The 17,293-nt window shown below is 35.3% G+C and overlaps 1 protein-coding gene and 1 long non-coding RNA gene across 3 annotated transcripts in view; one reads left to right on the top strand and one right to left on the bottom strand.

Moving 5' to 3' along the window:
- LOC141385837 (uncharacterized) lies at positions 1-13,803 on the bottom strand. 2 transcript variants are annotated; one of them, XR_012406919.1, is made up of 3 exons: positions 13,634-13,787; positions 2,038-2,197; positions 1-770 (listed from the first exon to the last, which is right to left on the bottom strand). It is a non-coding gene; the product is annotated as an uncharacterized lncRNA (long non-coding RNA). The 2 variants fall into 2 exon arrangements; XR_012406920.1 differs by having other exon boundaries at positions 2-770; positions 2,057-2,197; positions 13,634-13,803.
- The window catches only part of ccn1l1 (cellular communication network factor 1, like 1), a 5,882-nt gene continuing 1,379 nt past the window's right edge, over positions 12,791-17,293 (top strand). Inside the window, 4 exon segments of the mRNA NM_001017653.1 lie at positions 12,791-13,054; positions 13,659-13,872; positions 14,360-14,707; positions 16,748-16,950. Of these exon segments, the coding sequence (NP_001017653.1) occupies positions 12,980-13,054; positions 13,659-13,872; positions 14,360-14,707; positions 16,748-16,950 (840 nt within the window). The 5' untranslated portion in view covers positions 12,791-12,979.

A 17,293-nucleotide genomic window follows, 5' to 3' on the forward strand; every position in this document is an offset into this window, starting at 1 on the left:
AATTTCAATTTGGTTTATTATTATTATAATAATGTTACAATCTGCTTTCTTTTATACACCCTGAGTCAGTTTTCCATGTGCAATCATGATTGGAAACAGCCCTTTTGTCAATTTAATTGGACTTTTCACATAGTTTTATATAAGCTAAATAGCATAGAATAAACTGCATACAAAGTGTTTACCAAATAAAGACTACCTAATCTGCATTGCTTTATGGTTATACAAGAAACACTCATCCAACTTATAACGGTTTAACATAACGAGCAACACTTATCTTTGGGAAAAGGAAGGGAATATTTGAATCATGGCTAAATGTTAAACTTTGCAATATTTAGCACTTCATCAACATGATTTGGTATCAGTCTAAGACGAATACCACGCAGGGCAAAACAACATTAAAAAACCTTGCTGTTTACATTTTTCCATTATTAATTACACTGATTGACCCACTTCTTCTTTTTTTCGCAGAGAAAAATGTTATGCAGTCCGAGTTTCTCGCTGTCATAACAACATAGTCAACATATTTCAGCTTCCAAGAGCGGGAATCAAAACATTGCCTGCAAGTTGCCATCAACAGTTACCTCAGCCTCGCCTCTAATCTTCCCTCATCTTCACCCATGCGTCTATTACACCTCATATCTGCTGCACACCTGGAGATCTTGTCTTTCACAGAGGACAGTTGTGTTGTTGAAGGTTCGAGCCATTCGAGGCGCTTCTGCTCTCCCTGCAGCTGTCAACACCTCCGTTTCCAAAGAGTGAAGCAACTCAAACTGAATGAATAACAGGTTCACGTGAGTGATGAGAAGTGAATGTCTGAATGAAGTTCATTGAAACACACCTGTGGAGAGCACCGTCTTCACCTGTTTGAACTTATGACCTATTTATGAGGTTAAGGGGCCATGGCACATGCTGCAAATGCAACTAACAAGCTGTGAGCTCAAGCTTTTTCAGGACAGCTGATGCATATTATGTGGTTATGCAGGAAATATGTTATGAAACAAATATTTCTCCACACGACAGCTTTCAGATATAGCACACTTGTTTTCGGTATATAAGATGTTTTTCTGGAATTCTTGATTTGAATTTGTCAGTTACGCCATTCGGTCTGACTTTTCCATGCAATACTGCATCATTATTTTTCTGCAGTGTGTTTGTGATTACAATGATATATGTCAGCAAATAACGGTTTTCAAATTTGCCCTATTACTTGATGACACTAGAGACCTTGCACTTTCAACTTAAATGGCAGCACATGCTTATATGTTCAAAATGATGTCCACTTGGCTGGAGCAAAGAGTGGTGTACTGTTTTTTTTTAACTTAAATTCTTCTACAAACATAAAAGATGCATCAGAGCTTTTTTCATGTACACTACTGGTCAAAAGTTTAGGATCAGTAGGATTTTTAAATGTTTCAAATGAGTGTATCCTCCTTACCAAGGCTGCATTTATTTTAATAAAAATACAGAACAAATAGTAAAATGTTATTGCACTATAAAATAACTGTTCAAAAGTAGTTTATCATTCAATTTAATCATTTATTCTCATGACCTCATGATCATTCAGATATCACTCTAATATTAATTATTACTATTAATATCATTTTTATTGATGTAATAGTAATAAAAGCAATAATGACTAATAATGATAATTTCATTTGAAACTACACACAATAAAAAGCAGTTATTTAAAATTGTATAAATATTTAACACATTTTTGTATTTAATAAATGCTGCCTATATGAACAGAATCATTTTCTTTAAAAAAAAAACTTGTCAAAACTTGTTTTTTTTTACTTAACAGTGTTTTATTTGCAAATATTAAATTCAACGATCCAATTTAGCTGATTACTTTAAGATAATTGTGCAATTCAACTAATGAGGGTAACATAGGCTCATTCTAAAAATGTAGCCCTATATACATTTCTAAAGATCGCGAATTATGTTGCCGAAAGTATGTATGGCTGCTTTTCGGCCTAAATCGAACGCTACAGGGCGGTGTGATGCCGTTCTTTTACATGCTAACAGCTGACCGCTTACCTCTGTATGGACAGCTTACCTGCTGTTACCAGTTTGTCCAGTAGCTCACCATGTACTGTATGTCGGTGGACTTGAGATGCAAAGCAGAGTTGACCACAATGACGGGGTTCAAGTCAAGGTGAAGAACAGTTCCAGAAAGCAGGTAAGACAAAAATACAAGCTAAAAAAAAAACAATTAAATAACAGGGTGACAATGTGGTAAAATCTAAAAACATGGTAAAAACCAGGCGAGGGCTTTTCTTTTTCTGGATCGAATTTTTAAAAATTTTCTGTTGGGTTAAGGGAAGTCAGTGGGTGGGTCAATTAGTGCTTTTGAAACCTTATTGGTTGGGTTTAGGGAAGGAGGAGGGTGGGTCAGTCAGTTAGTCAGTCAGTCGACAGTGGCTTCTGGTGGATTTATGCAAGAACAGCAAGAGTGAATGGCACTCGTGAATGGAACCTGCAAAAAATGTAGCTCCTGGGACGTATTTGGCGCTCTCCAGAAATGTACATAGAGGGCTTCAAAATAGGGGATCAAAATAAATCAAAATTGTTCAAAAACAATTAAAAAAAATATTGTCTTTAGATTTTTTTCATCTACTTCAAAAATGTGTCAAAAAAAATGTAGTCCCTTGTTGACTAAATATAACCAACGGCATGCTGGTCTGCAATTGTAGAGCCATTAACACACCTAAACAAGATTCTCAACAAAACAAACTGACTGGTTGCTTTAAATGTCAGCCAGATGGCCTCTTAGGAGATTCTTGGCCACTAAAAGCTGTACAGGAGTCTAATCCTTCTGCCGTCTTACTACACAATACCTCAAAATATATATCTATATTTGTGAGATGCGGTTGCAGTAGTTGGTGGTTCATTCCGCTGAGACGACCTCTGGTAAATCAGAGACTTAACCGAAGGAAAATGAATGAATAAATATTTGTGAGGAAAGTAAGTATGTAGTGAATGGTGTAAAGGTAACCCCTCAACTTGAACCGTTTACCTGATGTGATTGAATTTGCATAGTTGACCTCAAGGCTGCAAAATCCCAAATTTTCCAGCCATATTTACAACTTTGTGGTGGCATGCATGTGCAAATTGTAAATACAAAAATTTCTAACAGACTTTTCTTGAAAGAGCCTAACATTTCTATCACGGTACTTGAAAGCAATGCTATTTTATAACGCTTACACTACAGGGCTGTTGATTGCTTGATTCTGAGTAGCTGCCAAAATTTTAATAATTTCTTATAAACGCAGTTAAAGAAGTCCAGATCTGTCTTGAACGAATTACAGTTCCATATAATAGTTGCCAAAAAATAAAAAATAAAACTAAAAGACCTGGCAGTGTGATTTGAAGACAATAACCTGGCTTCACATCATGGCCGCATCACCACCTTGGGTATGTATTATTTTCTAACAAGTCATCAATTATTTCTCACTTGTGAGAATGTTTCCTCACCCCATATGACTTCATTGTTAATATTACTTTAATCTTATTTTGCAATGTGAATGAACTCGATGCACATAATCTGACTTATTAGATAACCTTTGATGCTTTCATATGTTACTCAAGGCAGCTTGACTCCAGAAATGCAGCTTGGCACAAAAAATGTTGTGATCAATGTGGCAGTTTTGAAATGAAATGGAGCATTCGGAATAGACGTCATTTGAGGGATGTCTTTTTGCACAGCTCTGGCAGTGGAAAAAGTGGGGATGCTCTGTACACACTGGGCGCAGGGCTCATGAGAGGCAAACAAACAGAGGCAGCTCTGTGATGATGCATGAGCCTGTCAGAGAGAGCCTGAAAACAGACCGGCCAGTGTCGGGTCAGACGCAGCCTGAACTTTTCTATCCATCACAAGCAGGTTACCAAACACACACACACACACACACACACACAGAGAGAGAGAGAGAAAATTTTGTGTATGTGCATACGCTTAGACAACCCTCAATAAACTGACCTCTGAGTGGAAACTGGAGGAATCTCCAAATATCCAGACAAGAATGTGCACACACATACATGTACACAAACACAAATGGTTCCTGTTGAGTCTACTCTTACAAACCTAACACTGCTACCGTAACCCAAAATACAAAAATAATTCATATCCGCCGCTCAGCGATTTCCCCTTGTGTGATTTATGAGCATTCTTAAGCGAATCGTCAAATCCTACAAACCGTCCCGTGAATAACCCTGAGGCATCCCTGGTATCCGCTAGCAGCGTTTCTCACCATGACTGGTATTTCATGCTAGCATTTTGAACACAGCCGGTTTTTTTAACACATCAAGGGGTGAACCGTCTGTTTGATTATGTTGGCCTGAAAGTGGCATTTTTTAGTTGCCCTCTGAACAATATCATAAAAGAGGTGTTATTGATACAAGGCAAGTTTGTGCTGAAACGTGGACCTATAGAGGAGAAAGATACATATTTGTGGAGTTAATATTGGCACTTGTGGTTTATTTTTTTTCCATCTCGTTTGCGTGTAGGGAATTATTTCCAGGAAGAGTTTTTGAAGACGATGCTGCATTAAACAGCAAAGCAAAACAAATAGGCTTCAGTTCCCAGCAGTTTCTCACTCACACATTTAGCAGATGCAGCTTTTAGTCACTTAATAAGTGGAAACTGAATAAGTCTCCTGATGAGTTATCAAGGTCACATTTGTTTAAATAAAATAAAAATCTCTTAGCTACTATTATATATACACTTCACCATTTGATACGCTATAATTATTATTAATTTTAATAATATTATTATTAAAGCTTAGTCCCTTTATTCATCAGGGATCGCCACAGCGGATTGAACCGCCAACTTATCCAGCATATGTTTTACACAGCGGATGCCCTTTCAGCTACAACCCAGTACTGGGAAACACCCATACACACACAATCACACACATACACTCTGGCCAGCTCAGTTTATTCAATTCACCTGCAGTGTATGTCTTTGAATTGAGGGGGAAACCGAAGTACCCAGAGGAAACCAACGCCAACATGGGGAGAACATGCAAACTCCACACAGAAATGCCAACTGACCCAGCCGAGGCTCGAACCAGTGACCTTCTTGCTGTGTGGCAACAGTGCTAACCACTAGGCCACCATTTTCCCCCATATAATTATGTATTATGTTATTATGTATGCTTTGTGTTTACATTAAAAGCACTTGCATTTAACGTGTATTAAGGCTGCACAATATATCATTTCAGTGTATGTGTGCGTGCCCAAATCAGTCACAGATTATAGACTACTTCAACATGGTCATATCATTGGCCCATGAACATTACCTGCTTGTTATCAAACTATTTCATAACTGTATCAAGAGGTAATTCAATCATAAGTTAATGTTAAAACAGCTGTCATAACATTATTTATCAATATGTGGCTCATTTTGGACTCTCAGAAGCTATAGAAATTAAAATTGTAAAACAGGAAATACGTTGGGACCATTGTTTTTGTTTACATCCCTCAAAATGGTTGATTTTTGATCAGCACAACAGTTGAGAATAAATGAGATTTGTGGAATCTTTGCAAAGTATAACCATAACAGAGTGAAACTTTATCATTTGCATGTGTTTTAAAGGCATTTTAGGAGAGTTAAAAGCATTAGGGCACAAATAAAAGTACATTTGTAACTTTAATGAACGCTAATTTTACTGAGTTAATCCAATGAAGACTTTATGTGTCATTTCACACTGCATTATTCAGCATTATTTTGTACCTGAATTCATTTTGACTCTACAGAAAAACATATAGCACTGTTTATTTTACATTTTACGTTGCTCTATTGTAATTATTTTTGGTTGCAATTTGTTTATTGTTTTTTTATACATGATTAAGATCCTTTCAAGTCCACCCCAATCAATCTAAAGGAATGATCTGTTGAATTAATGTTCTTGTTTTAATATTGCATTGTACAGTTAAAGTCAGAATTACTACCCTTCGTGAATTATCAGCCGCACTTTTTATTTTTACCCCAATTTCTGTTTAATGGAGAATAGAATTTTTCAACACATTTCTAATAATATAATAATAGTTTTAATTACTCATTTCTTATAACTGATTTATTTTATCTTGGCCATGATGACAGTAAATAATATTTTATAAGACACTTCTATACGGCCTAAAGTGACATTTAAAGGCTTAACTAGGTTAATTAGGTTAATTAGGCAGGTTAGGGTAATTAGCCAAGTTATTGTATAAGGATGGTTTGTTCTGTAGACTATCGAAAAAAAAGCTTAAAGAGGTAATAATTTTGTCCTTAAAATGTTTTTTAAAAAATTAAAAACTGCTTTTATTCTAGCCGAAATAAAACAAATAAGACTTTCTCCAGAAGAAAAAATATTATCAGGCATACTGTGAAAATTTCCTTGCTCTGTTAAACATAATTTGGGAAATATTTTTTTAAAAAAGCAAAAATTTAAGGGGTAATAATAATTCTGACTTCAACTGTATATCACAGAAAAACTAAATATCACAGGGTCAGATTTTTTCAATATTGTACAACCCTAACCCATATGAGAAACTTTTCACAATTTTCAAGCTCAAATCCACTGATGTTTGTCTGCTCAACAGTAGGGTTTGTTGGCGAGACATTATTTGTGATGTATAAGCAATGTAGGATATCAGATTGCAAACTTCTGGCAGAATTTCAGTTAACATTGTAATGTAGGTACACTGTTACTATTATCCCTACTGTGACTCAAAGCCTTACAGCGTAAACCTAAATATACCCCTAACACTAACCATAACCCTGCCCTTACTTTTAAACAATATGTCAAACACACAAGCAGTGGTAGTTAAACAGTGCATAGTTAGTCTTGTATGTATTTAATGTTCTTAAATAGCAGTTAAAGGGACAGTTCACCCAGAAATAAAAATGTCCTCATCATTTACTCAAGTGGATCTAAACTTTCAGGAATTTCTTTCTTCTGTTGATCATCACAAAAAAAAAAAGCAGTCTGAAGAATGCTGGAAAAAAACAGCTATCAACATCCAAAGTAGGAACACATAAACTCTGGAGGTCAATGGATGTTTTTTTCATGAAATATACTCTAACAGGTTCAGAACAATTATAAGTAAATGATGGCAGAATTTTCCAACTATCCCTTTAAGACTAAAATCTAAAATTTGACCATTAATACATATTTATAGTATTATGCTATGAAGACGGTTTACATAGTAAATTGTAAATATTGATTCTAATCATACAGTCCTAAAATATTGAGAACATACTATAAATAATTATGTTTCTGTTCTAAAAGATTAATATCCTTTTTTGTGTGTGTATTTCAAATAAAGGCAGTGCAATCATTTTTTTATGTTACAGAAATGAACCTTTGTGTCCTGTTGGGGATGTTTTTATCCACTATGGGGCGATTTTGAGTGTTAATTTGGCCACAACTTTCTCTGTGTTTTCAGCTAGTATAATGGTTTTTAATGACAAATTCTATTTTGATATATAGTTTGGGAAAATGCTTTGAAAATTAAAAAAAAAAAAAATTCAACAATACACTCTGGGTAAATTGACTACCCTTTCATTACGTAGGTAGCTGTTTTTTGCCCTATTGACTTTCATTGTAATGACATTTCTTGATTGCAAAGCCTTGACAGGATATAATCATGCATTATTGATTGTTGCTGGTCCTCCCTGTTAGGAAGAGGTACAGTTTGTGATTTTTACTGTTGATCATCATGATGCAAAAAAAGCATAGTTTCTGGCTTTTCTACGAAGTATAGTGTGTGCATGTGTGAGAAAGAGACCTTTGCTTATTATCTCGATATGTCTAAGAAAATCAAAGCAAGGCCCTCAGCTCTCACAACATAGTAAACATAGTAAGTGTCTTTATGCACACACACTATCACATGCTCTTATCCTCCATATAAAAGCCACAAACTTTTTTTGCACAAGCCTATCTAAAGGGTTAATTTTGCCAACTGATGATAAACAGTAAAATGACAACTTTTAGCTCTTCCCAACAGGGAAAACTACCTAGAACAAACGACCAAGAATGCATGATTGTATGCTGCAATAGCTTTGCAATCAAAAATGTCATTATAATAGAAGTCAATGGTGCAAAAACAGCCCCCAACATATAACGAAAGGGTAGTCAAGTTGAACAATTCACAAGGGTTAAACAAAGACTATTTTCCATTGCACTCAAAATTTGAGGGGGGAAATAGCTTAACTGTGGAGATGAAAATCAGTTGACATTATTAGTGTTTTTAGATTTGGATGAAATATGATGTGTGTATTTGTTTTTTAAGATCTCAGTGCTTTTTCCACATTAAAAACCTTGAGTATAAAAGCTTGTCATTAGATTTTTTTCAGTGACGTTTTCATAATTGTTTGGGTTTCAGCACATGTAGTTTCCATTGTTTTGTTGAGTGAGGGTTGCCATAGTGTTGGTTGGTTTATCTTCTATTGCTTTTTGCTTCTATTTTAAGACAAATACGTACCCACGGATTTGCCGCTGTGTGCAGTTTTGAGATGCCTCTCCAGCTAATGTACAGAGCTGCTGATTCCCTCACTTGACTGATTCAATGGCAATGCAATGCTGACGTTCCACACATTGCTTCGGCAGAGTCAACACACAAAGGTTTAAGCTTTTATATTTATGTTTGCTTCTTTCAGCTTTCAGTATGGGCATATGTTTTGTCTGATAAAGTGAGAAGTACATGTAGGGACCAAATAGGGTAATCTGGGATCCATGTTCTGTTGTTATATCACCAGAGTGTCATTTGCTGGTCTAAAATTTTGTGCTGACACAAAATGTATCCCATGTTTTCATGGATTTACTCTTTATGCAAAAATATTTCATTTTAATTAATTCCTAAGTTAACTTAAGTAAAATGTTTTAGTATGACTTTGGATCAAAGATATATGTTGGATCAAACATTGAGAGACAAAAAAACGTTAATAAAGCAATGGTAATGAAATACACATTAAGGAGATGACATTATAATTATGCTTGTGACTTTCTTAAAATGTTCACTTCAATTCAATTCAGCTTTATTTCTATAACACTTTTTAGAATGTTTATTGTGTCAATGCAGCTTAACATACACTCACTGGCCACTTTATTAGGCAGACATATTCAACTGCTCGTTAATGCAAATTTCTAATCAGCCAATCACATGGCACCAACTCAATGCATTTAGGCATGTAGACATGGTCAAGATGATCTGCTGCAGTTCAAACCAAGCATCAGGATGCGGAATAAAGGTAATTTAAGTGACTTTTAATGTGGCATGGTTGTTGGTGCCAGAAGGGCTGGTCTGAGTATTTCAGAAATTGCTGATCTACTGGGATTTTCATGCACAACCATCTCTAGAGTTTACAGAGAATGGTCTGAAAAAGAGAAAATAGCCAGTGAGCAGCAGTTCTGTGGGCGCAAATGCCTTATTGATGCTAGAGGTCAGAGGAAAATGGTCTGAGCTGGTAGAAAGGCAACAGTAACTCAAATAAGCATTGTAAATAAGTTACAACCGAAGTATGCAGAAGAGCATCTCTGAACGCACAACATGTTGAACCTTAAGGTAGAAGGGCTACAGCAGCAGAAGACATCAGGTTCCACTCCAGTCTGCTAAAAACAGGAAACTAAGGCTACAATTTGCACAGGCTCACCAAAATTGGACAATAGAAGATTGGAAAAAATGTTGACTGGTCTGATGAGTCTCGATTTCTGCAGCGACATTCAGTTGGTAGCGTCAGAATAACAACATGAAAGCCTGGATCCATCCTGCCTTGTAACACCTGTTCAGGCTGGTGGTGTAATGGTGTGGGGAAAATTTGTTTTGACATACTTTTACCCCATTAGTATCAACTGAGCATGCTGACCATGTCCATCCCTTTATGTACACACAGTACACATATTCTGATGACTACTTACAGCAGTTTAACACACCATGTCATAAAGCGTGAATCATCTCAGACTGGTTTCTTGACTATGACAATGAGTTCACTGTACTCAAATAGCCTCCACAGTCACCAGACCTCAATCCAATAAAGCACCTTTAGAATGTGGTGGAACAGGAGATTCCCATCATGGATGTGCAGCCAACAAATCTGCAGCAACTACGTGACGCTATATTGGTCAATTTGGACCAAAATCTCTGGGGAATATTTACAGTACCTTGTAGAATCTATGCCACGAAGGATTAAGGCAGTTCTGAGGCAAAAGTACCCAGTACTAGTAAGGTGTACCTAATAAAGTGGCCGGTGAGTGTAGATGAAGCTCTAGTCAATTTAAATTGCTTCAGTCTAGTTTTCACAGTTAAAATTGTGAAATTCATTTATAAAACACATAAATGAATACTTTAAATACACAATCTACACTAAAAAATATGCGTAAAGATCAGATTTTCATTTTTTATGTTATTATTAACGTCATTGTGGGACCTTGATAATTTCTCCAAGAACTTTTGCCTTTATACATAAAAAAAAACCATTATTGACATTTTTAATAGTTTAAAGTAATTTATTGCCAGGGTTGGTGTTGTACATTACAATACAAAACAGGGAAATAATCTGCCAGTACTTTTTCTGTTTTTTTACAAATTTAATTTCCTAGTATAGTATTTCTTATACAGTATAAAGTTCTAAAGTAAAGTATGTATACAAAGTACTAAAATGTCACTAAAAGTCACTTTGTTAAACTGCACTGTTGAATAGTTAACATCAAAATAGAGATAAGAGATCCCATAATTCAATTCATAGCTGTAAATAAACAGAAAATAAATGCAAAACACAAAATATGAAACAGATATTTTTTAGTGTAACTGAGATGTATAGAAATAAAAAGTAAATGAAAGTTTCAGCTTCCTTCCTGAACTCTGCACCTAAAGTTCAAGCACCCACGTCATGGCCCTACAAATACGTCCTGACAACATGCACCCCAACTAAAATCCACCTGTTCTCAACCAGCTTGTTTAAATTCATGCTGCATGACTCTGTAATCCGTCATTACAGTCATTTGCTGCATATGCCCTGACTAATGTCTGTCAGCCTTGACCTCCGACCCTCTCGATGTCACAGCTAGCGCATCATCAGGGGAATGTCATTCCAGCTGCTCTTCTGACACCTTCCTCAAAGGCATGAATGAAAAGATCCAAACAGTGATATTTCCACACCGCCTACTCTTTCGTAAAGATGATTTTCCTCTCCTTCTGCCTTGCTCAGATTTTGTGAGAGGAAGCACACGTCACTGAGGGAGCGGGCAGCTATGTGCCATGTGTGTGTGATGTCTCGGTGAGAGCGAGAATCGTCTGACATACTGTCTGTGTCGTCTGCAAGAACGCTGAAAGAGTGCGTGTGTGTGTGTGTGTGTGTGTGTGTAGAGGGGGGTGGTCCATGGAATCAGAATTAGATACCTTTCCTGAGTTTCATAACAGCCCTGACTACTTTGCCTGGACAACTTTTAATATTTCCAGCAGTTTTTCCAGCTTTCGTTTTTCTTATTGTCTGTCTAGAGGTGGTAAACAATCTTTAACAATCATTAATTCAAAATAAAATGCACAAAAGCTATATAGAAGGTTTATGTGTGTCTTGAAAAGGTTTAAATGAACAATAACACAGTCCCAGGTCTTAAAGAGAACTGAAAATCTCTGTCATTAATTACTCTCCCTTTACTTGATCCAGAGCAGTTTGTGTAACTTTCTTCTGTTTAATACAAAAGAAAATATTTGCAATACATTTTGAAACCAGCAGCCTTTGACTTCCTACTACTGAAATCGTCAGTGTTAAAGAGCAAATGGCTACTAGTTTCCACCATTCCTCAAAATATCTTATTATATGTACAGCAGGTTTGAAACCATTAGAGGGTGAGAACTTGAACTATCCCTTTAAAATTGGAGCTGAAATGATAAATTTACAACCTTAAGGTGTTTCATTAAGCATGCTGATGAATATATTCCTCAGCATTTCTGATTCCAAACATCGTAGCATACTAAATGACTACATTTGCCAAAATCAGAAGCAAACTTGAGAAATTAAGTTTTTTTTTTTTTGAGAAACTGAACAAAATTATGAGTTTATTAAATATTTTCAGTTTAAATTAAGCATTTTTTTGTCATTGTTCTTGTTTTTTTTAATGATAAAAAGGCTTTATTTTGATCATTTTCTCTTATGTCTCTAATAAATTTTGCTAACCAAATAAATCGATACTTTAAGATTATTTTTAATCTTGATGTTATTAATTTTAATTCCATTTTAAAGGCTTATTATTTATTTGTATGTCCAATTGTTTGTACTTTTGATTATATGTTTTTGTTTGCTCACAGGTTTAGATTGTGGGTTTAGGTGAAGCGTGCTGCTTGTTTGTTTGTTTTATTAAGCTGTATGTAAGTTTGTTATGATGTTTTGTACTCTGTTTGATTTATGTATCTCTTAGGGACCCCTTCGAAAATAAGATGGTTCATCTCAAGAGGCTGTCCCATTTAATAACACTGAAATTCAAGATTTTGCTTATGACAACAGAACAACACAGTTTGCATGGGTATTTAAGCCATTTTTGGAGTCTAACCAGACATAAATTGCTCATTGTGTGCTTCCTATAAATTTACATTTAGAAAAATATTTATAAACTGTGTTCCTTTAAAATTAGTAATTGTGTTTATTTTACTTGATTTTTAGAAAATCCATTTAGAATAAAAATCTAATACTCTGATGTAAACTATAATATTTTAACTTTATTACTTTTCCTTTGTGAGTATGTCTAAAGTAGCCTGTCAGATCTGTGTGTGTGTGTGATGTCATAAGGGGCTGTGCACCGCTGTCTATAAAACTGGCAGTCACTGAGGGAATCCAGCAGCACACAGCTTTGCAGTTTTTTGCATTTAGCCATTCATAACCTAAAGAGAAAAACTCGAGTGTAATTTGCTGAAGCCCTTGTGAATTGACAGATCCAGAACCAGGTCTAAACCAGAAGACACTTTCTGACGGCCTCTTAACAATTTTTTGGATAACACCATGTCTCCTCTGAGGATCATATTAAGGCAAGGACATTTCTTCACACTGGTGCTGCTGTCATGGGCCACTGCAGAGGTGAGTTTTTGTGTGGTCTAATCTAAATGTACGTTATTCTATCATTTTATATGACATTCAAGCTCTCTTTAATAATATATTTGCATATTACCAAAAATAATGTTTATAATCTAGGATTTTACATCTAATGTTAAATAATTTGAAGAAGGAGAAAACTTTAGGTTTAAATATAAAAGTGCAAAAGCTGCTTATAAACAATGTCTGTGTTTGCTAATAAAAGCATCTAAAATATTGTGTTGTGTGTGTACATACATACAGTGTTATAGATTACTAATTGCAGAAAAAGGAGTGACAGGGCATTGAATCCACTGTGGTGCCTGATTTGTGACAGGTTTTGGCTCACAGACCCAGTACTTTTCATAAATGTTGTCTGCCATACAGAGAGGCAGCATGAATTTACAACTACTGTAATAAATCATCTGCTTCATTGCAAAATTATGGCATTTTAAACGCTTTTTTCGTACATTCCTATGTGAAAGCAGCTCATTATCGCTGGATTTATGGCGTAAATGAGGGAAAATATCACATAGGGAAGTGTATTCTGGCACCGGTACATATAGTTTATATAGGTTGACTAACCTCTCGTTCTCGTGTGTGTCCTCAGGTGCAGGGAGGATGTCCGCTGAAATGTTCTTGTCCTTCCACTCCCCCCTCGTGTCCTCCAGGTATCAGCTCGGTTTTGGACCACTGTGGCTGCTGTCGGGTCTGTGCCAGACAGTTTAACCAGGACTGCAGCCCTACTGAACCCTGCGACCACATTAAAGGACTGCGCTGCCACCTAGGGGCCGAGGGAGACCCTGATAGAGGCTTATGCAGAGGTGAGGAGAGCAATTAAGTAATACGAGAGTCTGGTTGTTATCAACTACAAAAACATAAATACAGCTAATTGTCACAGCACTTTACTTGATAATAAATAAAATAAAAATTTCAAGTAAATTAATGAAATTATTAATGAATTAAAATATAAAGTTTAAGTATTAGGTGCTAATTAAAGTATAATTTTAAAAAGTAGGACAAATATGACAAAAGTAAACGTCAATAAAATAAACAAACACTGCATTTTAACAATTTAAAAATAATTGTAATAAATATACATGGGAAAAGTGCAAAGAAAATGGACTAAAACCAAAATAAAAAATAATTAATCAATTATAATGGGATAACGCTAAACGGTAACATAAATATATATTCAAATAAAAAATAATAAATCACTAAAATAAAAAGAAATTAGCATAATTAATTAAAATAAGTTAAAGTGTGTCTCTGTGTTAATCAAGCAATATCAATGTTTATTCAATCATCCAGCGGAGGCTCAGGGTCGCCCGTGTGAACTGGATGGACGGATTTACCAGCACGGAGAGGACTTTCAGCCTTCCTGCGAGCATCAGTGCACGTGTGTGGATGGGGTGGTCGGCTGTCTGCCATTGTGCCCACACCACATCTCTCTGCCCGACTGGCGCTGTGCCCGCCGCCGTCTCATCAGAAAGCCTGAGCGCTGCTGTCCGGAGTGGGTCTGTGATGACGACAACCGCATTGCTGAGGTGAATCCAGTGCCCGAAGCTCATCCAGCAGAACACACTCACCTCACGGGCAATGAGCTACTGGTAACTCCATCTGCTTCCTGGGACAGCAGTGCAGGAGCCCCTTATCAAGGTACATCAATAGCTTTTTGCAAATACAATGTATTTTAGAGAGAAATGGCTAAACAAACAAATGAGAAAAACAGTATTTTCTGTCAGTTTAAGGTTAGGAGGGGTGGGTGTGGGGCAGGGGTATGATTAGAAGGTGTGGTTGAATTAAGCAATATAGCAAATTTAGTAAGGGGGTGCAGAATTTAGTATGTCATGGGTGCATTTTTCGGTACATGACCTGGTCCAAGTCTCTATGTTGACAAAACTATCTCTGTAGCTGTTTTTAACCACTGTTAAATATCATCATACATTAAAACAAATGTTTTATAACATCACGTTGTGCCAGGGCTGTAAAAAGTTTTCAGGATGATGCCCAATTAAAAGTGAAGAATACTTCATTTAAAGTACTGTGCACCGTACTAAGTACTGTACCAATTTAAAGCCTGAAAACATATCACATATAACAAGTGTATTATGAGATCAAATGCCAAAACTTCTAAAAACCATTTCACAATTTCTTTTAAATTAGCATTTTTCTCAGCCTCTAGTGTTTTATGTGCAGTTATTCCACATTTCAGGCAATGAAAATAACAGATTATTTGCCAGATTAGTAAAATTACTGAGCCTACACAGGAGACACCAAATAAATTGGCACCGATGGCATTTGAAGACTTTTACATCTGAACTCTTCATACAGTTGAAGTCAGAATTATTAGCAAACCCTTTGATTTTTTTTTTCTTTTTAAAGTATTTCTTAAATGATGTTTAACAGAGCAAGGATATTTTCTCAGTATTTCTAATAATGTTTTTTTTCTGCTGGAGAAGGCTTATTTGTTTTATTTCGGCTAGAATAAAAGCAGTTTTTAATTCTTTAAAAAACATTTTAAGGTCAAAATTATTAGCCCCTTTAAGCTATCTTGTTTTTCGATAGTCTATATAACAAACTATAGTTATACAATAACTTAGTTACCCTAACCTGCCTAGTTAACCTAATTAACCTAGTTAGGCCTTTCAATGTCACTTTAAGCTGTATAGAAGTGTCTTGAAAAATATTTAGAAAAATATTATTTACGGTGATCATGGCAAAGATAAAATAAATCAGTTATTAGAAATGAGTTTTTAAAACTATTATGATTAGAAATGTGTTGAAAAAATCTCTCAGTTAAACAGAAATGGAAAAAAATAAAGAGTACAGGCTAATAATTCAGGACTTCAACTGTATGTAGCTGCTTATTTATACTTTGAGATATTCCAAAGAATGACAGTCCAAAAAGAATATATTCTGAAGAAAGTTGGAAAAAAACATTGAAATCCAACATAACCTAAAAGTCCATGGCTGCTTTTATCCAAAATTCTTTAGTATATAAGGTTTGGAAAAAGTGGAGGAGTAGATAATGACAAATTTATTATCATGGGAATTATGCATTTAAGTATTAAAAAGTAAAATATCTTATGGCAAAACATTAAAAAAAGATTCATTCTCAAAATTATCCTCTTAAGCACAGGTGTCAAACTTCACTGCTCTGCACAGTTTAGTTCCAACCTTAATTAAACACACTTGATCAAACTAATTGAGTCATTCAGGTTAGTTTGAAAAAGGTGTGTTGAAGCAGGGTTGGAACTAAACTGTACAAGGCAGCGGTCCTCCAGGAACTGATTTTGCAACCCCTGCTCTAAAGCAAAGTAAAATATACGTTATTAATTCATTTGTCAGACGGACATGCAAATGTTTGGATAAAAACAAACAAAAAATGGTCAAACATATCTTTCATGAGAACCCAACAACAATGTAACAGAGATGAAAAGAAAGCAATATACAGTCTAGAGACGCTAGTCACTGTACTGTCTGTATCCCACACACCAACTACTTTAATGATATAATAAATATGAATCATTGTCTGACCATTTGAGATATGCATGGATATAAACATGGTGATAATTTTTTTCAATAGAAATACAGCACACTGTGCAAAAAGAGTCATGGTTATAAACACTAGACATTTAAATTGATATTGTTTTATATGTTGCAAGTAAAAGCTGAATGTGCATACTTTTCATTTAGAGTGGATTTCATCCTCTAAGTCCCGCCCTATCGCTCCAGCCACCTGCTTGCTGCAGATCACCGATTGGTCGCCATGCTCTGCCACCTGTGGAATAGGCGTGTCAAGCCGTGTAACCAATAGCAACCCAGAGTGTCGGCTAGTAAGCGAAACCAGACTCTGTCAGATCCGAGAGTGTGGCGTCAACACTGCACCATCAATGAAGGTAAGAGCTACAGTCTCACTCTGATAATCACAGAAAGCATTGAATATATATATTTTTTAATTAATATGTAAAGAATACAAAACCATTTTAAATCTGAATCATCGTCATTTTAAAATAATATGAACAATGGTGCTGCCATAAATAATTGACTGACCTGTATTTGGAAATATTATGAAGGCATTTAAATATATATATATATATATATATATATATATATATATATATATATATATATATATATATATATATATATATATATATATATATATATATAATTTTATTATATTATTTCTATATTTTTTTCATTTAGTACTGCTTTTACAACATTTTTTCATATTATTGT

The sequence above is a fragment of the Danio rerio genome, chromosome 5 (assembly GCF_049306965.1).
Source record: "Danio rerio strain Tuebingen ecotype United States chromosome 5, GRCz12tu, whole genome shotgun sequence".
Lineage (NCBI taxonomy): Eukaryota > Metazoa > Chordata > Actinopteri > Cypriniformes > Danionidae > Danio > Danio rerio.